Source organism: Maylandia zebra, linkage group LG11, assembly GCF_041146795.1.
Source record: "Maylandia zebra isolate NMK-2024a linkage group LG11, Mzebra_GT3a, whole genome shotgun sequence".
Lineage (NCBI taxonomy): Eukaryota > Metazoa > Chordata > Actinopteri > Cichliformes > Cichlidae > Maylandia > Maylandia zebra.
The window spans coordinates 11,715,953-11,742,467 of NC_135177.1; the positions used below are offsets into that span (position 1 = coordinate 11,715,953).

General features: G+C 39.1%; 1 protein-coding gene across 1 annotated transcript in view; it reads right to left on the reverse strand.

Annotated features, from left to right (window-relative positions):
• Window positions 1-26,515, reverse strand: part of dnah5 (dynein, axonemal, heavy chain 5) — a 104,185-nt gene that overhangs the window by 8,929 nt on the left and 68,741 nt on the right. Inside the window, exons 73-82 of the mRNA XM_076889783.1 lie at window positions 25,999-26,103; window positions 25,615-25,753; window positions 25,022-25,136; window positions 24,511-24,701; window positions 23,097-23,218; window positions 19,466-19,615; window positions 18,090-18,335; window positions 17,715-17,934; window positions 16,497-16,702; window positions 16,060-16,263 (exon numbers count right to left, since the gene is read on the reverse strand). Of these exons, the coding sequence (XP_076745898.1) occupies window positions 16,060-16,263; window positions 16,497-16,702; window positions 17,715-17,934; window positions 18,090-18,335; window positions 19,466-19,615; window positions 23,097-23,218; window positions 24,511-24,701; window positions 25,022-25,136; window positions 25,615-25,753; window positions 25,999-26,103 (1,698 nt within the window). The remainder of the gene's footprint in view (window positions 1-16,059; window positions 16,264-16,496; window positions 16,703-17,714; window positions 17,935-18,089; window positions 18,336-19,465; window positions 19,616-23,096; window positions 23,219-24,510; window positions 24,702-25,021; window positions 25,137-25,614; window positions 25,754-25,998; window positions 26,104-26,515) is intronic.

A 26,515-nucleotide genomic window follows, 5' to 3' on the forward strand; every position in this document is an offset into this window, starting at 1 on the left:
AAGGAAACTTTCTCGACCGACAACCTACCACCTTTTCGTAGGATGTGTGTTCCACCTATATCCAGAAGTGGAAAGCAACCTATTCCCATGACTGAGAACCTTCACAGACAACCTATTCCCACCCAACTAGTTATAATTCCACGACCTAGTCCTGTCCCTCTGCCACCTATTTGTAAAAAAGCTGAATCTACACCCCGACCACCTGTAAGACCTCCAATGAAACGAGGTGTAACACCCATCCTTCCACCCATTTCCACCAAAAAGCTGTAGTGCTGTACCGTTAGAGTAGTTTTTTAACTACCTAACCCCCAACCGGTCTTGACAGAAGCCGCACCATCTGAGCCTGGTTCTGTCGAAGGTTTCTTCTTTTTAAGACAAAGGAGTTTTTCCTTCCCACCGTCGCCCAGTGCTTGCTCAGATGGGATCATTTGATTGTTGGGGTTTTCTTAAACATAAATTGGCCTATTGAAAAAATGTAGTGTTTCTTACTACATTTTATTTTCAATAGACCAATTTATGTTCAAAAAAAAAAAAATTACAGCAGAAAAGAAAGCATGGGAGACATCTGATGCATTTCATTGCTTTTTAAAAAATAATTTATAATTTATCTGGAACAAATAAAAGAAAGTAAAAATAATCTTTTGTGGATTCTTTTTCTTCAATAAGTAGTAGAATAGGCAGTTCTTTATACATAAAGCATAGTGTTTTGTTAAAAAATAAAGTGGCACAGCGGCACTGTGGTAAAGGCCTGTGTTTTTTTACCATCAGCGTGACAGCACCGTGCCGCCTTTGCAGTTTTAAGGCCCAGGGAAACAAGCCTGCCAGCGCTCTGTAGCGGCTGTGACCGCTGCCGATAAGGAAAGGCTGCTCTTCATAGAGGACTCAAGCTCGGGGAAACGTTTTCTGGTCGACTCTGGCTCCCAGAAGAGCCTCTGGAACTCTTGTGTCGTCTTTACAATGGTATATTATTTTTTTTTTTCCAACAATATCTTTATTGCGTTTCAAAATTACATACAGAAATTGGAGTACTTCCACAGCAAAGGAAACATCCAGGGCAGCTAAATTATTGTATAACAGTCAATCGCCCTCCCTTGCAAATCAGACACTTATAAGATGTTAGAGAGCAACAGTTAAGTGGAAGTACAAACTATATCACCTGTAAATAATAACTTAGTCAAACAAAGGAAAAGGAAAACACAACCCCCCCCCCCCCCCCCCAAAAAAAAAAAAAAAAAAAAAAAATTATATTTTTATATATATATATATATATATATATATATATATATATATATATATATATATACACACACACAAAAAAATATATAAAATAAGCTTCTCTATTTCCAAGGGTTGCTCAACATCAACTCGGTTACACTATTGTGCATGGTTCAAAGTTACAAACTCAAATGTACAATTCACACAGCATTAAAGATCAAGCATAAAAGAGATTAATTTAGGAAACTGCAGAGGACCACCAACATTTACACCCCATCTGCCCCATCCACCATACTGCCAAGATCCATATTTCCCATATATTGCATAAAGGGACCCCAGATGTTTTGAAAAAGTGGTAGTTTCCCCTTGATAATGTAAGTAATTTTTTCCATAGGTAAAGTTGTGGACAATTCCTTAATCCAGTTAATGTATTTTGGTTTACTGGTCTTCCTCCATGAGAGTGCTATGACTCTTTTTGCCAGCAGTAGACATAAGTCCAGGGCGGTAATTACCTTTTTAGACATAAGATGTCCATCAGGATATAACCCTAAAATAAAAAGTTTAGGGTCAAGAGCTAGTTGTGTACCCAATATAATATCCAGAGCTTGTTTAATCTCTTTCCAAAACCGTTGTACTTTATTGCATTCCCAGACACAGTGGAAAAACGTCCCTTTCTCCTCTCCACACCTGAAACACAAGTCTGGGATATCACCATTATACTTATTAAGCTTTTCTGGAGTCACATACGTCCTCATTAGCCAATTATATTGCAATACTTTGAGACGAGTATTGGTAGTTTGTGTTTGTGCTTCAGCACATGCCTCCTCCCAGTCTTCGGAGGATAAGTCCTCCTGTAAATCTTCCCTCCAGGCATTAAGTTTTCCTAAAGAAGATTCAGGGGAACCCTCTACTAACATATTATATAATTTGGAGATTATTCCCTTTCCAAAGCAATCTCTTTTCATTTCTGTTTCCAAAGTGGAAAACGGAGGGATTGACAAACACTGATTTTGAGATGATCTAATAAAGTTTCTCACTTGTAGATATTTAAATCGATGTTTGCATGGGATATCATACTTGGAAATCAACTCCTCAAATGACATCAAAATCTCACCCTCTGATCCCACGAGATCCCCTATTGTCTTTAAGCCTTTGTCAGCCCACTTCCTAAAACCAGGGTCTGCTCTGCCTGGAGGGAAAAATTGATTACCCCATATTGGGCTAAAGCGTGCGAAAGAGGTGGGTTCACCCAGGTATTTTTTAACCTGATACCAGATCATAATCATATTTCTGACTATAGGATTTTTTGTCTTTTTTTTCAACATTTTGACTTTTGCTGAGTATAGGTACTGGGGAAGGGGAAGAGGTACTGAACTGTTTTCCATATTTGTCCAAGGCGGGGGGGATTTATCTGTAAAATAATACATCATAGTCCTCAATTGGGCTGCCCAATAGTACCAAAGTGGATTGGGACATTTGAGGCCTCCTCTTTCATACGGTAAGTACAAGAGTGATAAACGGAGCCTTGGTCGTCTATCATTCCACAAAAAACGTACAAAAATTGTCTTCAGGTGTGAAAATAAGTTAGCAGGGGGTGACAATGGGATGTTCTGGAACAGGTACAAAAGTTTGGGCATTATGTTTAATTTAAGAACATTAATTCTCGCTATAAGTGACAAGGGCAAGGGCTTCCATCTATCTAGGGATGAGGTGATTGAGTCTACCATAGGGGTGTAGTTAGCTCCAACAATGTCTCTCAAACATGGCACTATCTTAATCCCCAGATAGGTAAAACAGTCTACCATTTTGAATTGGAAAGAATTTCCAGCACCCTCTCTCTCTTCTGAGTTAAGTATCATTAATGAAGATTTTTCTTTGTTCACTTTATATCCTGATATCCGTCCAAATATGTGTAGTAGATCCAACAAGGCTGGGATAGACTCCTTCAGCTTTTCCAAGAAAAGAATAACATCATCTGCAAATAAAGCAATTCTGTGTTCCTGTTGGTTTACTGATAGACCAGTTATGCTCTTATGGGACCGCACCGCAATGGCAAACGGTTCGATTGCTAAAATAAACAATAAAGGGGACAAAGGGCACCCTTGCCTACAGCCCCGTTTAATTTCAAACGGTTTAGATATAATTCCATTTGTCAGTATTTCAGCATATGGCTCATTATATAAAAGTCTAATCCACCGACAGAAATTATCCCCACAGCCAAATCTTTTTAATATTTCAAATAAATAGGGCCACTCAACTCTATCAAAGGCCTTTTCGGCATCTAATGATAGTAGAGCAGTGTCCGGTTTTCCCTCCTGACTATGAAGAATATCCAACACTCTTCTCACATTATGAAATCCCTGTCTACCCGCAATAAACCCATTCTGATCACAGGTAATTAGATCAGGTAAAAATCTCTCCAGTCTTCGAGCCAAAATTTTGCAAAGTATCTTTAGATCCACATTAAGAAGACTTATTGGTCTTAGGTTACCACATTTATTGCACGGTTTACCAGGTTTGGGCAATAAAGTTATCAGGGCTCCTCTTAATGAGACCGGAAGGATTCCCTTTTCAAATGAATCCGAAAACATGTCAAAAAGAGGGGACAGCAGTTTAGTTTTAAATACCCTATAAATTTCTGTCGGCAGCCCATCTGGGCCTGGGGCTTTACCTGTTTTCAAATGGTCTATTGCTATAGATATCTCCTCCTTTGTTATAGGTGTATCAAGATCTGCGCTCATTAGTCCTGAAATGCTGGGCAACTGAAGGGTATCTAAGAAGAGATCTTGCTCTTGTCCCATGTGTGTTATGTCTGAGTTATATAATTTTTCAAAAAAAACCTTAAAAGTTTCATTAATTCCTAGAGGGTCAACAATAACCTGTCCATCACTGTTTTCAACTGAGGCAATGTTTTTCTCATTCTGTAATTGACGGAGGCGCCAGGCTAATAATTTCCCGGGCTTTTCCCCTTGATCATAGAATGTCTGTTTAAGACGCAAAAGATGTGAGGCTGCCTTAGAAGCAGAAAGTTCATTATACTGTGTTCTTAGTAACAGAAGCTTTTGATGGACTCTTGGACAAAAACTTTGAAAATATTCTCCCTCAAGCATCTCAATCTCTGCCTCCAACTTTTTTGTTTTCTGATAAGTTTGCTTTGCTCTATAACTTGTGAAGCTAATAATCTGACCCCTTATGTAGGCCTTAAAAGCTTCCCATCTTGAGCAGGGTGATGTTTCATCCCTATTAGTATCAAAAAAAATGTTTATTTGGTTATCTATGAAAGATATAAATTCTGAGTCTAGGAGCCACTTTTGTTTAAATCTCCACCTAGGGGGATCTCTCTTCAGTCGCAAATCTTCATATATTAACGAGTTTGGCGAATGGTCAGATATTAAAATATTATCATAGTGACAGTCCTTTATTTTATAACTCAAATTGGCAGAAACTAAAAAGTAATCAATACGCGAGTATGATTTATGTGTATGTGAATAGCAGGAGTATTTTAAGACCTTAGGGTTCATATCCCTCCAAATATCCCTCAGATCAAGTTCTTTCATAAAATGTTGAATAGTTTGCCTACTTTTAGGATGAGAGAGATCAATACCTGAGCTCCTATCCAATTCTGGGTTCAACGTACAATTAAAATCCCCTGCTATAATAAGGCTACCAGACAGACATGATACTGTAAGAAAAAGATTATGAAAAAACTTTGGGTCGTCAGTGTTTGGAGCATAGATATTTATCAGGATTATTTTTTCCGTAATAAGTGTGCCCTGTAAAATAACATATCTCCCAGCCTTGTCTTTAATAACCCTTGTCACCTGAAATGGTATAGATTTGTGGATCAAGATCATAACACCTCTTGCCTGAGAAGTGAAGGGCGCAGAATATATACTGCCTTGCCACCTCCTCCTAATCTTCGCCTCTTGACTAGACAACAGGTGCGTTTCCTGTAGCAGCATGATATCAGAGTGCATAGAGTTCAGCCTAGACATTACTTGTTTTACCTTCTCCAGTTTTTGTAGTCCTCTGCAGTTCCAAGAAGAAATTTTAATTCTTATCCCACCAGACATAACATATAACACTGAATGAGCTTCCCAACACATTTGAAATATTAAAGGACAGAGAAACAAATAATACCTGAATGTCAAAAACTACATCCATAACCATGAATACTGAATATGCCCCTTTAACTTGAACTTGGGCACCCATTTCCCTCCCCCTATACATATTGGCACCTGTCTAACAGCTAAAGGTTGTTCCACCCAAAAGTGAGGATCAACCGACTGTGCCTGAACACTTTTCCCTTACCCCACCCCGCTATGCAAACAAAAAACTCGTTATTGAATACGATAAGAAAATCAGGGTACTAATAATGGCTGTGAGCCTCTGGACCAATAAACAAATAAATATAACAAACTGGCCTTTCTCTCTCTCCCTCTCACTTCTTTTTAAACTTAAAGCTCAGTAATCACCCCTCCATGCCAACACACTGTAGTATGACCATGATTACATCATCTCACCCCGGTCCACTTTCTGACCTCAGAGCCTTCACAAAGTTCTCCGCTTCACCTGGCAGGTTAAAGATGCGGGACTGTCCGTTGTGTGTCACTATCAGTCGCGCAGGAGGAATCATGCCGTACCGGATACCCATGGAGCGAAGCTGTTGTCTCACGGCGTCAAACTCTTTCTGTTTTTTGTGCACTCCGGTCGCTAGGTCCTCATAAAATCTCACCGGGCGATTCTTGAAAAGAATCTGTCCCTTTGCCCTGGCAGCTCTTATCACGGTCATTTTATCCTTGTAATTTAGAAACTTCATGATCATAGTCCTTGGTGCAGCGGTATTTGACATATTCTTCTGGCCGACCCGATGCGCTCTCTCCAGCGTCAGAGTGGTTCGTAGCGGCGCCAAGTTCAGAGCCTCCGGTAGCCAGCTTTCCAAAAAAGCGCACGCGTCTTCTCCTTCTGCGTCCTCGGGCAGGTTAACAAGTCTCAAGTTAGATCGTCGCGATCTGGTCTCCAGATCCAGCACTTTGTCCTCGAGGTTTTTGTTGTTATTTTCAAGAGTCCGTACCTTTGCTTCCAAGGTGGTAATGCTATCTTCCGCTGCAGATATCCGGGCCTCCGCCTCGCTGACCCGCTTGGCACACTCATTAACATCCTTCCTCACGGTCTCTATTGCTGACAAAATACCATCAAGTTTGGAGGAAAAATCGGATTTCAAGCTTGCAATAGCCGCCAGTATTACGTCTGAGCCTTCGGCCGTCTTTTCTCTCTCAGTCGGCTCATCATTTCCCTCCTCCACCGCCTGGCTAGCGTTAATATTAGTTTCACTATCTTCACGGCTAACGCTAGCTTCACAGCTAGCCTCAGAGTTCAACTTAGAAGTGAAGTCAGATAATTTCGATTGAGTCGGTCTACCAATGTTTTTCCCGGGTTTCCTTTGCGAGAGAGGCATCACAGCTGTCCTAGGTGTCGTTCAATGTCTAACAAACGAGTATTATTCAGGATTTTACAGAAAGATAGCGGAGCAGAAGTGGGCACGTCCTTTCAGCCAGCCGCCATTACCGGACCTCCAATGGTATATTATTTAATCTCAAAAAAAAATTTAAAAATTAAAAAAAATTGGAGATTTCCCGTATCACATAACATGTGCAGGTACACTGGTACAGCACATGTGAGCGAAATTCTTATGTGTGTGCAACAGAGGTGTGCAAAATACAATAACATAAGAACAAGCAAAATATACGAATGGGTAAATCTGAGAATTATAAGAATAAATATATGTACAAATATAAGAGTGTATGTTAGGGCTGTTCGATATAACGATATATATCAAATGACGATATAAAAATGTCTATCGTTTCCTATTACGCTATCGTTTGTTTCGTGATGTCGTAAAATAAACTGTTTACAGCAGTATTTTTCATCGTTTTGACGGTCACCTTAGTGCCTATATTAATTTCTTAAAGTTCTCTCTTTCTCTTATATTTAATATAACCACACTATGGGCGGGCAAGTGCCTGTTTTTACGTGTTTTCGTTAGCAACAATGACGGTAAAACCATCGCGTGGTTCCGCTGTACGCTTGTTTGTTTTCCACGTAAACCTTTCACAATAAAGCTCAAGATCCTGTTGAGACTTTTCAAAACAAACTGAATCACATGAGAGAGTATGCAGAGTTTACAGATGAGAAGCAAACAAAGAGCCGTCAGACTCAAACTATATGTATACACCTGCCCGCCTTCGTAAACAACTAAATGCTATGTTGCCCTATCATTTTTTTGATTGGTCCACATGGTATATTTTTTCACCAATAGGAAAGGCTGGGGGAGTTGGGAGGGGGACTGAGTGCTTTCTAGTGTTTTTCCTTATAAAAACCGTTTCTTCCCGCAGTAAATATAAACAACGATAGTATTCAGGAAGAAAACCTGCATATATTATACTGAACATAAAGTTGTTTGCAAAACTTGTGCATAATTTTTACAAATGTACAACTTCTATTCGCATTTCAAGTTATGAAAACAATTCCTTAAACATGTTTGTGGCTTTTACAGTAAAAATGACAAGTATTTTCTACTCGGATTTTGAATTTTTTTTGTCTGAATTTAGATCTATTGTGCAAATATAGTATAAATGAAAAATTAACTCAAATTTCAGATATTTGAGGTTGTGCCAAAAAAAAAAAGAAGAAGATTTTTTTAAAGGTGAAATATAGAGGTAAAATCAAAAGTAGTCAAAAACGGCCAATTATACTCTGGACCCCAGAGGGTTACTAAATACATTTACATGTCTTGGTAACTGCAGCTGGAACCTTGGCAAAAAGTGTATGTGTGTGTGTGGAATGCTAGCTACCAGCATTCATAATATAATAGTTACAATAGCAACAGTAACCAGGGGGGTGGGGCTTAAATGACAGAACAAAGACAGGCTACCATGATGTCACATGCCAGGCCACCATGATGTCACATGCCAGGCCACCATGATGTCACATGCCAGGCCATAAAAATCTATAAATAGGGGTGCCTCGACACACAGTTGTAGAATTCCCTTGCAGGTGAATTTAAGCTAGCGATTGAATTGTGTTTTCAGATGAAAGCGCTTATAACCTTCTCCCAAAGTAAGAGTACTCTTCCTCCACCCAAACCTAAAATGTATATTTCTAAATACAGGGAAGCAATTGTATTAGAAAATAAATATAAAAATGAACACAGGACCATGGTGCCAAGAACAGTTAAGGCCCCATCTCATCGCGAAATGTGCCCACAGAGGCCAGAAGGCGAAAAACCTGAACACACATTCAGGAAAAAACCAGAACACACAGGCATGAAGAAAGTCATGGCTCAACCTGCTTGTGTGGATACACGCAAAGGGGACAAGCAGCTCCTTGAGAAATCTGGACTTGTCCCCTTTTATTTACAGAAAAACGATTACAGAATCGTTCCAGGCTACCTGCGTAGAAGAAAGGCAGAGAAAGAAAAGGCTAAGCAGGACAATGATGCCTGGTTAACAAAACAACAGGAAACAGTTAAACCACTGGCCGAACAGGAGAAACAAAACATTCTCCAGGGCCTAAAGAGGAGGTTTAATGAGCTAAACTTTGAATATCAATCCCTCCCTTTTACTATCTCCCCTTCACAGCACAAAAAATACAATTACAAAATGTTTCTCGAAGAGGCAATGAGTCAAGTTGAAAAAGACATTGCCCTTTTTGAGGAACATAAATACATTTACGTAGGCAGGGAAGATGCATCTGACGAACAACAGTTACAGCGGACTCCACTGCCACCCATTAGACCGAAAAAGACAAAGTTGACACCCGCTCCTCAAGTCACACAACCAACGAAAAAGGAAACTTTCTCGACCGACAACCTACCACCTTTTCGTAGGATGTGTGTTCCACCTATATCCAGAAGTGGAAAGCAACCTATTCCCATGACTGAGAACCTTCACAGACAACCTATTCCCACCCAACTAGTTATAATTCCACGACCTAGTCCTGTCCCTCTGCCACCTATTTGTAAAAAAGCTGAATCTACACCCCGACCACCTGTAAGACCTCCAATGAAACGAGGTGTAACACCCATCCTTCCACCCATTTCCACCAAAAAGCTGTAGTGCTGTACCGTTAGAGTAGTTTTTTAACTACCTAACCCCCAACCGGTCTTGACAGAAGCCGCACCATCTGAGCCTGGTTCTGTCGAAGGTTTCTTCTTTTTAAGACAAAGGAGTTTTTCCTTCCCACCGTCGCCCAGTGCTTGCTCAGATGGGATCATTTGATTGTTGGGGTTTTCTTAAACATAAATTGGCCTATTGAAAAAATGTAGTGGTTCTTACTACATTTTATTTTCAATAGACCAATTTATGTTCAAAAAAAAAAAAATTACAGCAGAAAAGAAAGCATGGGAGACATCTGATGCATTTCATTGCTTTTTAAAAAATAATTTATAATTTATCTGGAACAAATAAAAGAAAGTAAAAATAATCTTTTGTGGATTCTTTTTCTTCAATAAGTAGTAGAATAGACAGTTCTTTATACATAAAGCATAGTGTTTTGTTAAAAAATAAAGTGGCACAGCGGCACTGTGTTAAAGGCCTGTGTTTTTACCATCAGCGTGACAGCACCGTGCCGCCTTTGCAGTTTTAAGGCCCAGGGAAACAAGCCTGCCAGCGCTCTGTAGCGGCTGTGACCGCTGCCGATAAGGAAAGGCTGCTCTTCATAGAGGACTCAAGCTCGGGGAAACGTTTTCTGGTCGACTCTGGCTCCCAGAAGAGCCTCTGGAACTCTTGTGTCGTCTTTACAATGGTATATTATTTAATCTCAAAAAAAACAAAATAAAAAAAAATTGGAGATTTCCCGTATCACATAACATGTGCAGGTACACTGGTACAGCACATGTGAGCGAAATTCTTATGTGTGTGCAACAGAGGTGTGCAAAATACAATAACATAAGAACAAGCAAAATATACGAATGGGTAAATCTGAGAATTATAAGAATAAATATATGTACAAATATAAGAGTGTATGTTAGGGCTGTTCGATATAACGATATATATCAAATGACGATATAAAAATGTCTATCGTTTCCTATTACGCTATCGTTTGTTTCGTGATGTCGTAAAATAAACTGTTTACAGCAGTATTTTTCATCGTTTTGACGGTCACCTTAGTGGCTATATTAATTTCTTAAAGTTCTCTCTTTCTCTTATATTTAATATAACCACACTATGGGCGGGCAAGTGCCTGTTTTTACGTGTTTTCGTTAGCAACAATGACGGTAAAACCATCGCGTGGTTCCGCTGTACGCTTGTTTGTTTTCCACGTAAACCTTTCACAATAAAGCTCAAGATCCTGTTGAGACTTTTCAAAACAAACTGAATCACATGAGAGAGTATGCAGAGTTTACAGATGAGAAGCAAACAAAGAGCCGTCAGACTCAAACTATATGTATACACCTGCCCGCCTTCGTAAACAACTAAATGCTATGTTGCCCTATCATTTTTTGATTGGTCCACATGGTATATTTTTTCACCAATAGGAAAGGCTGGGGGAGTTGGGAGGGGGACTGAGTGCTTTCTAGTGTTTTTCCTTATAAAAACCGTTTCTTCCCGCAGTAAATATAAACAACGATAGTATTCAGGAAGAAAACCTGCATATATTATACTGAACATAAAGTTGTTTGCAAAACTTGTGCATAATTTTTACAAATGTACAACTTCTATTCGCATTTCAAGTTATGAAAACAATTCCTTAAACATGTTTGTGGCTTTTACAGTAAAAATGACAAGTATTTTCTACTCGGATTTAGAATTTTTTTTGTCTGAATTTAGATCTATTGTGCAAATATAGTATAAATGAAAAATTAACTCAAATTTCAGATATTTGAGGTTGTGCCAAAAAAAAAGAAGAAGATTTTTTTAAAGGTGAAATATAGAGGTAAAATCAAAAGTAGTCAAAAACGGCCAATTATACTCTGGACCCCAGAGGGTTACTAAATACATTTACATGTCTTGGTGACTGCAGCTGGAACCTTGGCAAAAAGTGTATGTGTGTGTGTGGAATGCTAGCTACCAGCATTCATAATATAATAGTTACAATAGCAACAGTAACCAGGGGGGTGGGGCTTAAATGACAGAACAAAGACAGGCTACCATGATGTCACATGCCAGGCCACCATGATGTCACATGCCAGGCCACCATGATGTCACATGCCAGGCCATAAAAATCTATAAATAGGGGTGCCTCGACACACAGTTGTAGAATTCCCTTGCAGGTGAATTTAAGCTAGCGATTGAATTGTGTTTTCAGATGAAAGCGCTTATAACCTTCTCCCAAAGTAAGAGTACTCTTCCTCCACCCAAACCTAAAATGTATATTTCTAAATACAGGGAAGCAATTGTATTAGAAAATAAATATAAAAATGAACACAGGACCATGGTGCCAAGAACAGTTAAGGCGCCATCTCATCGCGAAATGTGCCCACAGAGGCCAGAAGGCGAAAAACCTGAACACACATTCAGGAAAAAACCAGAACACACAGGCATGAAGAAAGTCATGGCTCAACCTGCTTGTGTGGATACACGCAAAGGGGACAAGCAGCTCCTTGAGAAATCTGGACTTGTCCCCTTTTATTTACAGAAAAACGATTACAGAATCGTTCCAGGCTACCTGCGTAGAAGAAAGGCAGAGAAAGAAAAGGCTAAGCAGGACAATGATGCCTGGTTAACAAAACAACAGGAAACAGTTAAACCACTGGCCGAACAGGAGAAACAAAACATTCTCCAGGGCCTAAAGAGGAGGTTTAATGAGCTAAACTTTGAATATCAATCCCTCCCTTTTACTATCTCCCCTTCACAGCACAAAAAATACAATTACAAAATGTTTCTCGAAGAGGCAATGAGTCAAGTTGAAAAAGACATTGCCCTTTTTGAGGAACATAAATACATTTACGTAGGCAGGGAAGATGCATCTGACGAACAACAGTTACAGCGGACTCCACTGCCACCCATTAGACCGAAAAAGACAAAGTTGACACCCGCTCCTCAAGTCACACAACCAACGAAAAAGGAAACTTTCTCGACCGACAACCTACCACCTTTTCGTAGGATGTGTGTTCCACCTATATCCAGAAGTGGAAAGCAACCTATTCCCATGACTGAGAACCTTCACAGACAACCTATTCCCACCCAACTAGTTATAATTCCACGACCTAGTCCTGTCCCTCTGCCACCTATTTGTAAAAAAGCTGAATCTACACCCCGACCACCTGTAAGACCTCCAATGAAACGAGGTGTAACACCCATCCTTCCACCCATTTCCACCAAAAAGCTGTAGTGCTGTACCGTTAGAGTAGTTTTTTAACTACCTAACCCCCAACCGGTCTTGACAGAAGCCGCACCATCTGAGCCTGGTTCTGTCGAAGGTTTCTTCTTTTTAAGACAAAGGAGTTTTTCCTTCCCACCGTCGCCCAGTGCTTGCTCAGATGGGATCATTTGATTGTTGGGGTTTTCTTAAACATAAATTGGCCTATTGAAAAAATGTAGTGGTTCTTACTACATTTTATTTTCAATAGACCAATTTATGTTCAAAAAAAAAAAAATTACAGCAGAAAAGAAAGCATGGGAGACATCTGATGCATTTCATTGCTTTTTAAAAAATAATTTATAATTTATCTGGAACAAATAAAAGAAAGTAAAAATAATCTTTTGTGGATTCTTTTTCTTCAATAAGTAGTAGAATAGGCAGTTCTTTATACATAAAGCATAGTGTTTTGTTAAAAAATAAAGTGGCACAGCGGCACTGTGTTAAAGGCCTGTGTTTTTACCATCAGCGTGACAGCGTTGTGTTGTTTTTAAGTACTGTATAATACTTAAATATGATCAGTTAGACAAAACCAGCTGATGACAAATGTTTTGTCTTGCTTTGTTTTATATTTGGGACAGTTCTTAACCCAGTTTACAGCATGATTTAGCAGATATACATTTGCCCTTCTAAACAGAGAATGTTTCAATTTCACAGGTTTCACCTCAATTCTTTTATCTGCTGAACTAGAACACTTCAAAATGTGTGACAGTACCAGTAGATAACCACATTTCTGCAAGTTTGTTTTTTGCTTGTTCAGCAACTTCAGCAAGTGGTTATTGATGTATCATACTTTCTTCAGTCGTGATGGATTCTGTTTTCAGACAGGGTAAAACATCAGGATGGTGGCTAATACGGAAAGAAAAATGGATGGTGACAGAAAAACAGAGATAGCTTATACTAGACAGAATGGCCTGCATCCCTTGCTGTGTTCTTTTAATTCTTCAGCAAGGCATTTGATGATGACTATGGGTTCTGGACTTCATGTAAATAATTTTCATCCAAATACTAAAAACAATCCTTATGCAACTTTGTCCAATTCATAACTGGGTACTAAAAGGGCTTCAATTCATGAACAGATGATGCAAGACTTCTGTTTAACATCTTTAATAAAAGCTACGAGTGGAAACTTTCATTTAACATCAAGTCTTGGCAGCATACAGAAGTAAAATATGTAAAAAAAATTGAAATTGCCCAACATTTACAGATTTAATGTGCTATATGTGCATGCCGTTGAGTGCATATGTATAGGTTTGTGCATGAGTTTTCTAAGGCTGTGTTGTCATTCTCAGTTTAAGAAGCAGCACAAATACAATGGGCCTGCTGAGCCTGACAGCCATAAGCATCCGTCATAATGAAACTACCTTTAATGAAACAAGCTCAGGAACTGCCCCTAGACACACATACACCTACAAGTTAAGCACACTAATAACTCATATATATAATCTGTGAAATCTCACATAGAGTGCATTTTGGATGTAACAAGAGCACATCACAAGAACGCAACAACAAATAAATAAATAAATAAATGACACCCCGCTAAACAATAAATATATCACCAGTGTTGGGACTAACGCGTTATTAAGTAACGCATTACAGTAACTACGTTATTATTGTGGTAATGAGCACGGTAACTAGTTATTATGCCAAAACCAGGAACGCGTTACTCGTTACTGGGATTTAGATAGGCTCGTTATTCGTTACTTCGTGTGGTGGCTATCGCGGAGCTTCCACAGATTCAATAACATTAGCAAGTGGTGGAAGCCAGCAGGTGGATGAGAGAAAGGGAGGCAAGAGGAGAGACCCGAAGCGGCCGCCGGTCCCAGTGTCAGGTGAACTGAACTTCAGGTAAGAAGTTATAACCTGCAGTCCATCTGGGTCAGATATGAACCAAGTTTAGGTGGAGTTTATTTTCGTTATGCTGACTTTTTTGTACTGCGTGCTAGCTAGCATGACGGAGTTTCTATACAGCTGGGTGGGTGCTATGTTACTGATGTTGAACTTTATTTTGTTCATAAGGTTAATTATTAGAGTTGCCAACCGTCCCGTAAAAAACAGAATCGTCTGGTATTCAGAGAAAATATTACGCGTTTCTTATTGAGGTGAAAAGGAACAGTTTGTCCCGGACTTCAGCTACAATGAAAAAGACACAAAGCTGGAGTTATTCTGTGTTTACGCTGCACAGCTGCCTCTTCTTCTCTCATCCTCTCACCCTCCCTCTCCTGTTTCTACTTCAATCATGAAACTGATCAATGATCAGCTGATCGGCTTTTCTCTCTTGTTTATTTATCGCCCACTTTGCGGCAGAAAGAGGAAACCAACGGATGTCGCGGTAAACAACAGCAGCACTTTTAAGCTTGATCAGCTGTTGTTAGAATTTATTTAATATTAATTTCTAGTATCAGCTGATGTTTGCTGGAGCCACAGCTGTAAAGCTGCTGGTCATGATGTCGGTTTGGATATGTGGTGAGTGGGAAACATGAAGATGAAACCAGGAGATGTCCTTACTGAATCATCAGAGCTGTGATGGAGAAACAGGTTTACCTTTTAGTTAACATGAATGAGTTGAAGGGAAGTTATGAACTGTTTCTGAGAGATAAATAACACCAGGATCCTTTTCTAAGCAGCTGACAGCTGGTAACTGTGCAGGGGCGGGTCTAGCAAAGTGTTGCCAGGGGTCCATGTAGGGAATTAAAAGGGAAAGGGGGGCACAAGGAAATACTTTGTTATTCTCATTTAAAATGTCTCACTTTTAAAAAAATAATTATCTGAGTCTTACAACAAACAATTGATAGATTGATACATATATACCATCAGAACAGTGTACATCACTGTCACAACAGTATTTATTTTCATTCAAAGGCTTTATGATTTTTCCTATAATCAAAATGCCCGGGACGATTTTTTTGTCCCAGTCCAGCCCTGTATGCAGCTCATCTGCAGTCTGGTGTTACCTACATCTTCCTATTCAGAAGGCAGAATTTCCGAGTTCTGAGTACAATCGAAAGCACCACGACTGCAGTTTTTGTGTTGGATGTAAAAAGCAGGCTAGGATAGAATCAGGCGTGGGATTTCTCTCGTGGAAATGTGCACATTATTTTTTCCTTTCTATTGGTAGGTGGCACAGTGCACTTGTGGTAAGTAAGCAAGCTAGAAGAAGAATCTTGCTGGGTATCCAGTTACGGAAGCAACACATTAACAAGAGAATTCTGAGTAAAACCAAAGTTACTTTCCCTAGTAACTAGTTACTCTGAAAGTAACGAGTAACTTGAAGTAACTGAGTTACTTTTGATAGAAGTAACTAGTAATGTAACTAAGTTACTCATTTAAAGTAACTTACCCAACACTGTATATCACAGAACTTAACTTTGAGTGAGAAAAAAAGAGAAATAGTCTGGAAACAGATGAATTTTCAGTCACTGACACAGTGGGAGTTCTGGCAGACACGTTGCACTAAGAAATGTCTTATTTTTAGAGACTGACCTGAATGTATGTTAGATACTGGTCAACACTGGAGCACTTTGGGATGCTGTAGCCCTTGTAGAAGCTAAATGCAGGTCCAAACATTTCCTCACTGAACCACACCTTGGCAAAGGTGTTGAGGAGGCGCTTGTCATAGTCGTCGGTCACACGACCACCGTATTGAATCTCTCCAATCATGTATCGAACTGTGTTCCAGGACACACCCTAAGGAGATGATAAAACAGTGATAAAGGATGACAAAAAAATTGTTCATGAATGTGCAATATAATTTGTGAGCAGACTGAATACATACACAGTCAGAAAGCTCTAAAACTCCCAGCAGATGGCTGTTGTTGATAAGTATTTACAATATCCTTTCTTTAAATCTCAACCCTTTTAACATTTTTTTATGGTCAAGAGTCCTAATCACACAGAATAATAAGCATTACTCTACCTACCTTCTTAATATCCATGTCATCAAGATGGTTTTGAACAAACTGGACAGTGGCATTAAAATCAGCCTGGTTGAACTCATAGGGAATATTCCATCCCAGGGGGCCATATTTCCTTCTCTCCTGAACTGTGCTGTGAAGAAAGGCTACTGCATACAGCATCGGCCTCCACTGCGCCATGTTACTGACATCCAAAAGGTCCTGGTTTATACCTGGTCAAGGACATGCAGGTCAAAAAGATGTACTGCATGCCCAAAAGGAGGCTAAGTGTAACATCTACAGAAATGTATTGAAATAATCCATAACTGAATAAAGTCAGTTACTTCTAAAACCAAGCATTGCACAAACATGCACACACAGATTTCCTTTTTAGCGAACAGTTAGGATTTGTTGCGTAAATGTGGGAGAAAAGATAGTGAACTGAATATGTCAGTCAAAATAATACCTTCTTTCTGATATAATACCAAACTGCAATTACTAATCGAAATCAGAATTCCCTAGCAGATCATTACATGGAGAAACCTTTGGAATGCAAGCGCGCGGATCCACACAGGTATGCACACGGGTGTTCACTGCTCGTAGACCCAAATTACACCTTTCTTGGCTGCTACTTCGACGCACATCTGTCCTGCGTGCTGCACAACAACATTGAATATTTAGTATTTACTGCTGTTTACACTTAGCTAGATTAATGCGATGGTGTTGTGTTTAGTATGTTGCTTTGTTTTTTTTTTCTGCTTGTTTTCTATAAAAAAATAAAAATAAAAAAAAAAAGAATTCAAGCTGTAGATACGATCTCAATTCCCCTCCAGGAACCATGTCATCTGAGCCAGGAAAAGACAGCTGGTTTCTACATTTTAAAGATTCTTTTCTTTCTTCACCCTTGTTTTGGACCAAAACACAGACTAGATAACTCAGACTTGTTTAAAATTTTACTAACCTTGGGTAACATGGGTAAAAAACAAAATCCGGAATACAATAAATATAGCATCAAACAGGTGTTTCTCCCACATTTCCATCTTTTTATTCACTTACTTATTCCTATCATGGATATCACGAAGTAGAGGTGTTTTGTATATCTGCATCTCCAAATGTACACATCAATATTGGAATATATTTCATTCTCTTAGGTCCTCTTTCTTTATCACATAGATAAATTGGATCTATTGAACTGGCTAGTATTTCTGGACTTCTTTAATGTGAGCTTAAGTGAGCCAAACCTACCGCCATATGTCCTCTTAAGCCCTGCCTTGAGGCCCTGTGGTGGTTCATTGGTGAACTTGATGGACATCTGGAGAAGTGTGATGGGAAAGTGTCTGTGGACCTCAGTGGTCATCCAAAGGCGGAAGCTGTTGTTGACAAAGTCTGTCTCTGTCACAGTGTCCATGAGCTCATCCATGAAGTCCAAACCCAGGTGGCAATTCTGGAGTAAGGCCCAGCCACCCTGGGGACAAACACAGTAGTATGCCTATCATCCATGACGAAGACTATAAATGAGGAGTTCAAGAAAACCCTAAATAATTTCTATAAATTCCAAACCACATTTTTAGAGACAGAACATCTGTATTGCTAAAACAGCAGTAATATCTCACCACTCACATTAGCCATAGTTTGCTGCAGAAGCTTGCGTGCGTGGACCTCTTGTCCTTGACCCATGGATACATAACGGGTCTCGATTTTCAGCTTCTTCCCGAGTGCTATAATGGAGTCAGTTGGATCTGAGCCCATTGAAAGGAAGCAGATGAGAGGTGTTCGTGGGTCCGACTCCTCCCACATCTTCTCTAAATCAAGAATCACCCCTTCAGTGTATTTCTCCCCTACTGCGTCCATTATGTATTTACGGGCCTAAAGGAAAGAATATGATGCAAAGCAGATGTAATTTTTTAAATGCTTTGTAATGCAAAGAGTTGAGCAAAGTAGTCCAATAGTATATATTGGAATAAATTTACTTTCTAGAAAGCTGAGAACTGAGATAATTCTTCAAAGCATTTTCTTTACTGGCTAACTCTTTTTACCCTTAAGGCTAGGGCAACTGTGGACTGGACTGTGAGTTTAACTAAATAAATTGGACTCCAGGCTTGTCTTCAGTGGGCCAGAAAGTTATCCATCAGTAAAACTGAATATCTTTTAGCCACTGTAAATATTCAGGCACAGCAGGCTGGAGGGTGAGAGCTGTATAACAACAAGTTACACAAGCTGCTTCTTATCTCAAGAAGAGCTTTGACCAAGCAGCTTTCAGTGAAGATTAAGAGATTATACATTCTTGTTTTGTGGTCCGTGTCTCATTTATGTAGCTGTATTTTTAAGTCAGGAGGTATCGCTTCCCAAGCTTTAAGCCATTAACTCTCAGATTAGCAACTTTAAGCCTTTTCTCTTTCTTTAGTGGTAATTATTAATTTTAATTGCAGTCTACAGTATACTATTGAAAATGCACTATGATAGAAATGAGAAAAGTAGATTTACATTGCCTGTTCTACTTGTTGTGTTGTATATTATAAAGTAGGCAAAAGCATGACCAAAAAACAGACCAGACAACCAATGTTTGGCTTTCTAATTAAAGAAAATGGATTGGGTGACCCTTAGCCATCCTATGCTGCTATAGGCTGGTTAGACTCTTCTGATGCTTTTAAAGTTTACACTGCGATATTCATACTGTTAATATTTCCCTTCTCACTCCTGTAGTTTATGTTTTGTCCTTGGTCTCTCTATGTTCTCCTTTTCTCTCTCCTCTTTACCCCTCACCAGTCGCAGTAGATGGCCTCCCTTTCTGAACCTAAACCAGCTTCTGCCAAGGACCCGATCATTAATTCTGGAGCACCGTCACCAAAGGCTTGTTCACAGGGGAACTTATAACAGTTATTACAATATTAATGTTCCAAGGAACTTTTTGTTTTGAATTGGCATTATATAAAGAAAACTGAATTTAATCATTGTATCTGTCCTTTATAGCCATGCATAAACATGTCTCTCCTTACCTGTGCGATGGTCCTGTCAGGACACCAGCAGCGTATGAGGAGCAGCCGTCTAAAACAGTCAAGAGACTGGTCATAGGAGTTTGGGACTACTTCCTCCTCTGGGGCCTCCTTGTCAAACCAAGCCTTCCACTGTTTCTCGTTACGACTTATCTGTAAGAAGACTTATCTGTGACAAAAAGCTCTGACGTGGGAAACAAATATAAAACAGGGCAAAACTTTAACTGCATTACAGCACATCAAAATCTGCAGAAAAGATAAAAGAATACTGTGAACACTTCAAACATATTTAGACACAAAGTGATCTTCAAAGTGGCCAACAAAAGAAAGCTAATAAGTAACAACAAAAAAAGACAAAAGAAGGATGAAATGTACCCTGTTTGACTATGTGCACTCCCTCGCTCTCTCTCTGTGTCTCGTCTCCCTTAACTGTTTCCGTGTCCCCCTCGTTGTCTCCTCCCGTTATCTCCCTGGTCCATCTCATCTCCCTGAATTTTCTTTCCTCCCAGCTCCCGTGTCAAGTTGTGTGACTTGGTCTCTGTCTTAGTGATTCCTGGTTTACTTTGATAGTCTTCTGTCTGGTGTGCATCATGTTCAGTTTTGTGTCCCCGTGTCTCGTTAGTTAGATCACGTTCGGCTGGGTCCCCTCCAGTAGTTTGTTCCCTCGTTTGCCCTGGTGTGTATTTATGTCTGCGTCTCCCTCTGTCCTGTGTCGTGATCTCCCTCATTTCCCCGCTGTGTGCTCTGCCTGCCTGTGTAGTTCATGTGTATTCCCAGTTTAATAAGTTTTGTATTCCTGGCGTCCAGCAATAAAGCTGTTCTGAGTGTGAGTCTGCATTTCTGTCCTATCCTGCCTGCTTCACACAGCAATTCATGACAATATAGCTGAGGTCTCATGCATGGAAGAAGTCTTATTTATGGCACTTCATTTTATAACGAGCACAGACAGACACAACATGTAATGCGTGACCTAACTAGATGATTATGCAATAACAGGAGGCCATGAATTGACACTGCTGTAAACACCATGTGCTTCCAAGATGCAATCTGCATGTGTGATAGCACAAAATATGCCAACAGATTGTGCTAATATTGTTATGTTTTTCACAACGAAGCACAAAGGAAACTAGACTAGCAGAAGTGGCATGGCAATGGCACGGCAATAACCTTTTAACTGTATAACAGTGGATACAGCTCATCAATATAGCTTTAAACTCTCACATACTTTAGGATCAAATTTAGAAAAAAAAAAATTGAGGATATACCCAAGACAGTTTAGCAGTCAGTCATAAGGTAACACATACATAGTGGAGGGACCAATTATTTGATCCCCTGCTGAATTTGTAAGTTGCCAATTTGTAAGTTTCACTTCCAATGAAATGAAAAACAGTCTCTATTTTTAATGGTTGTTTCATTTCAATTTAGAAAGACAGAACATCAACCAAAAATCCAGAAAAAACACATTACATAAAAGTTACAAATTGATTCACCTATCATTGTGAGAAATAAGTATTTGATCCCCAAGCAAAACATGACTTAGTTCTTAGATGCCCTTTTTGGCAGCCCAAATTACTGTCTACAGTTCAATCCACAAGATCATTTCTGAAGGTAGTAGTAATTGTACTGTGCCCCGTTCTAATGCCAGACTGAAATTCACTTAACACATTAACAAGTAAAGACTGTTTTTGCTCCAAATTTATCGGAGATTCGATAATTTGAGACTGAGGGCAAGTGTTACTCTTCTAAAGGCTCACTTTTACATAACAGGTGAAATAGGCAGTTTTCCATTTTTTTTCTTGGAACAAAAACATAAAGGAAGCAAAAATTCAGTTTAATCCAATTCAATTTGATTTTAATTAAGGTTTATTTTTATTGCTAACTATAGGCTTTATAAAAAAGGAACGTTTTATTTATCTTAAAACAGAGGAAGTGGATAATTTTTTGAAATAAGATGGTTGCAATATGGTCTATAATTAGATGAGACACTTAGATCAAGCAAGGAATTTAAGAAGTAATTTAATGACAGAAACCTTAAAAGCCTGTGTTATGTATCCTGTTAATAGTGACAAATAAATTATAATTAAAATTGTAGTATCACCCTGGCTACAGCGATGAAAAGAAAGTGTGTACAAAGTCAAGACGTAGAAGAAGATAACTGAACATTTTCAAACATCATCACTAAATGCTTGACTAAACCTCAAAACTTCTGTTGAATAACTTAAACTTCTGAATAACATCGAAAGTCAGACCTGTCGTCACAATAATACTGCAAGAAAACTAGCCCATTCGCTTATACCATTGGTGTGTATCTTATGAAGAAATACACAAAGCCAACTTCAATGTCACTTTGCTAAAAGCAGAACAGTTAGAAAGTCCACCACCTCCTCCTTGTCTTTTTTTTTTTCACCACCTCTCTAATCCAGAGCGTTTCACTTTAATTTGCTACACAGCTACAACATCCAGGGGGACCTCAACCAGTCCAGCTTCAGTCCAGGGCTAATCCAATAACATCTAGCAAAAACGTTCCCCACCTGTGGGTGGATGTTGTTCTTGGAAAACTGCTTATTTAGGCCCAAATTATAAACTATCACCATTGCAAAAACTTCAGGCACCGACACATATGGTGGTCAAGTCAGAATCATAAATCACCTTAAACACGCATGTTTTTATCTTTAGTAACAACAGCAATGCCATGGATAACTGTGTGTAATCGAACAAAATTAGAAAAAATTAGGCAGGTTTCCTAATAAAGCTGTATTAACAACATCTGAACAACTAGTTTCTTTAAGAAATCAAGTCACTTCAAAGGGATAAAGCAAGCCCTGCTTCTAAATCTCAATAAAAATGTACCTTTAAAATATTGCTCATATTTAGGCATGTGTGTAATCTTGAAAAAGAGTATGCCCTTTAACAACTACTTACTGCAGTCAAAAAGCTACCTGCTGCTACTTAACATTAAACTGAGAGTTGCTTATGTTTGTCTATTAGCCCTGAAAGCATTAAAGTATTTTAGGGGTTTAGTGCTTTGTTTTATCAGTAATTACTGTTAATTACCCTTCAGCAGAGTGTGTTACAATTTTAAGACCTGTGATTCATGCTTAAAAAAACCAAATGTCTATTTCCAAGTGCACACACACACACACACACACACACACACACACACACACACACACACACACACACACACAGTTTGAGTATGCACACATGCTCAGCCAAAAGTATTTGACTGGAAGTTTCTCCAACTAAGCTCATTTCACAGAGCACTGAGTTTTGACTCCACGGGGACCACAGTGCTGTCATTCATCCACAAGGGTGTGTGTATTTAAGTGTGAGTGACAGTCCATCATGATGAGTGTGTGTCTATGTACAAGAGGGAAATGAAGTGAGCCATGATGAGACTGATATTGACATGCTTACTAGAGCAAAGAAGAGCTGTGAAAAGTATTTAATAAGCACCTTGAGACAACTGCTGTGTATGTGAGTGTGTGAGTGTGCAGGTGTGTATGTGATAGATTAGAACTGCTATCTGAAGACTTAAAAGATAAAAGTCCAAGTGGGTAGACTTTCTGTAGGCTAAAGGACACTATCATACAGCTGTCAAGGCATGTCTAAATTGATCAAGTGTATGTTGTACCTGATCCAGTATATCAGCGAACTGCCAAAGTTTGCTGAGCTCTACAAGATTTAGCCAGGTCATGTCAAGGATCCATTTAGCTGGTTTCTGGGGGCAAGCCTTCAGATCCAAGGATGCACCTCCTGAATAATATGAACATGAACAATTACAGATATAGACACCTGCAAGTATAACTGGAGGATCCAATGCAAAAAATTCAATTTTAAACTCCCAAAATACATAACAAATGTAAAAATGTAAACCCAATCTTCAAAAACACAGAAAAAGTCATCAGAATTGTAATTTGTTGTTTATCAGGCCGGAGCTGACAGATGGTGAAGCTGCGTGCGTGCACCAGACTGTGGCTGTTCTGGTTCTGCCAGTTGCCATTGCTGGGTTTTATCCCCACAGTGAGGAGCACTCCATATCATATTCAGTGAACTGCTACAGTGTCAATATGTTCAAATTCTGCAAAGTTTCTGTCATGAGGTTTAAAACCTGTCTACTCCTTGAAATAAACAATAAATATGGTTAAAGAAAAGAATAACAAACAGCAGAAACAGATGGCAATTTTAACAAACCTTCAGGCTGTTTTGATGTGAATGATAGCTTTACAGAAACCCTTGTATTTTCATTTTTATTTCAAAATGGTGTTTTAAAATAAATCTTAAGAAAAAGTAGGGAAAAACAGTTTTTGTCCAGATGAATATGTTTCAGAAAATCTGTCTGTTCATTCTAACAAGCCGTAAGAAATATCATAATCATGTTTACAACCATGTGATCGATCAAACAGGAAGTAGAGTGTTGTTAGCTAAATGATCTATTCGTTAGCTGTAGAATCTTTGGTTCTGGACAATTTGTGAGTCAGCACAGCACTGGCAGCCTTCATGCACTATGTGTCTCAGTATTCAGTGATCCCGCCCTGTAACTTTACATGGTCTAACACTTTGTAGTTTAGCTGATGGTGGAATATCTAGGAGTGAAGAAATTTCCCAAACTCACTTGTTGCAACGGTGGGATGTTGTTAAATTCTTAGTACTAAGAATCTTTGTCAATACAAGCCATGTTTTTTCATAGCTCAGAGCAGATGTGTTGAAACTCATAATTTTGGGTCTTAGCATTTTTATCTTTTATTTGTTTTCCTGCGTTACTGAATAGATTTCATTTGGCGTATTTTAGTAGATCATAGAAATATTGTTGCATTGTTTGATGTTATTTCATGTAACGAAAATTCTATTCTTTATATTTGTAATATGCAGTTAAATACCTAATAAATAAAGAATACTTATGCACATCTAAATGCCAGTAATCAACATGAGTTATGACCCCACTGAAACGTTCCAAATATTCAAACTAACCCATGGTTGCATGTGCTCACAAAAACAACAATTTACCCGTACAAACAAAACCTTCAGTGTTTGCATCTGCCTCTTACCTTTGATGAGTGTGAGGAACTCCTCGTGTTTGACCTTGTTGCTCTGCATGTCTATCTTCAGCGTCATCAGCAAAGTGAAAAGAAACTTGTGGTCCTCATACAGGCCCCGTGCTGCGTACTTATAAACTTCAAAGGTCATGAACTCTATGATGTTGGCGATCCGTTTACTTGTGATAGGGCTTTTAGAAGACCTTTTCAGGGAAATAAACAGGTCTTCTAAATAACATAGCAACTTGAAGATTCTGTTGCTATGTCATAAAATTATACTTGCCAGTAGTAAGAGTGAGAACTTCTCTAAAATCAAATATAAACTACTAGTAATGATTGCACAACTTCATGAAGTAATAACTTGCAGGTTTTTACATTAGAAAGGTATGGTGGTTTAAATGCACAATAGTTCCTTGATTTGAAGTTTGCAAAGACTTTCCAATATACATATAAACACACAACAAATTACTATGGGCAAACCAATTCATTAAGCAGGAAATGGTAAATATCAGCGTATCCTCACCTGGCCAGAGAAAGGTCAAAAAGTCCCAGGAACTGTCTAAGAGACGTCTGATACATGACATTCACCATACTCATCTCTGTAATCAGGAAGTACAGGATGCTGCCCCTGGTGGCCACTGGAATCACACAGGGAAACACAAAAGCACAAACTCCAACAAAACAAGTAATATCGTTCATGAGGACATTTTTAAACAGGTTTTTGAAAGAATGTTCTGTTAACTGTAGCCTCCATCCATCCATCCATTCGCGTCCGCTTATCCTGTTCAGGGTCGCGGGGGGCGCTGGAGCCTATCCCAGCTGTCATAGGGCGAAAGGCGGGGTACACCCTGGACAGGTCGCCAGTCTGTCGCAGGGCCAACACACAGAGACAGACAACCATTCGCACTCACATTCACTCGCACATTCACACCTATGGGCAATTTGGATTAACCAATTAACCTATCCCCACTAACTGTAGCCTGTATTTTTTAAATTAAAACCAATATGTCTCACATTTGTGTAACTGAAGGCTGACTGACACTTTGCAGGCTTACTTAGAAAAACACACAAAAAAAGAGGGAACTTTGTTTTTAAATCATTTTCATTTTCACTTACCTGGCCGGTACTCCTCTCTGGCTGCGTTGATCTGGATCTCAGTCTCTGCGGCAATCTGTAACTTCTGAGTGACTTCTTCAGCCGTACACTTCGTGTTGCTAAGGACAAGAATCAGACTCTCATCATCAACCAAGGAACCCTAAAAAACACACAAACAATTTTTTTTTTAAAAAAACGATTATTTTTCACAATTTATATCTTATAAAGCAAAAGAGAAAAAGAAAAAGAAGGCTGCAAACTATTTCTAGTTTTAATTAAAAAACGAGAATGCACAAAACTTGGCCCCAACCTCACCCATGCAAATGAATAAAACATTTTCTCACTGGTGGCAATGTAGTTAACCATTTCTAAAAAGAACATTTCTGACACATTGCGGTTTCTTGCCTGTGTGCTCGTCAGTCGGTAGAGAAGACTGTCTTCTAGTTCCTTCATCTTTCTCTTGTTAGATGTCACATCTTCCAAGAGGTCTGTCCTCTCCTTCTCCAATTCCTGGTGTCATAAAAGCAAAGAAAACACAACCACATGAGCAGATATAGCTGCAGGATGGTGCTAGAGAAAGCCTGTCATTAAAATCAAAGGTCTTTGATTCTGCATTGCTCTGATGAGTTGATTCTGTCTGTGGCTTTAGACTCTTCTCCGGTGCCTGTCTATCATGGTGGCCTCTGGTAGCTGTCTATATTATTCTTACTAATATCTGCAGCCGCGTGAAGGTCAAGAAGCTGAGATTTTGGCAAAAAAAATTAATAAATACCTTATCTAAATGAATAGATGAGCAGAATCCTTATGAAGAATAAAAACGCCCCTAGAGGAGAGATAGCCTCAGGGTGATGATAAGACCTGTAAAGCTATGTTGTCGCCCTTTTCTCCGTAGTCCTAAGTAAGCCCCAGCAAATGACTCCAG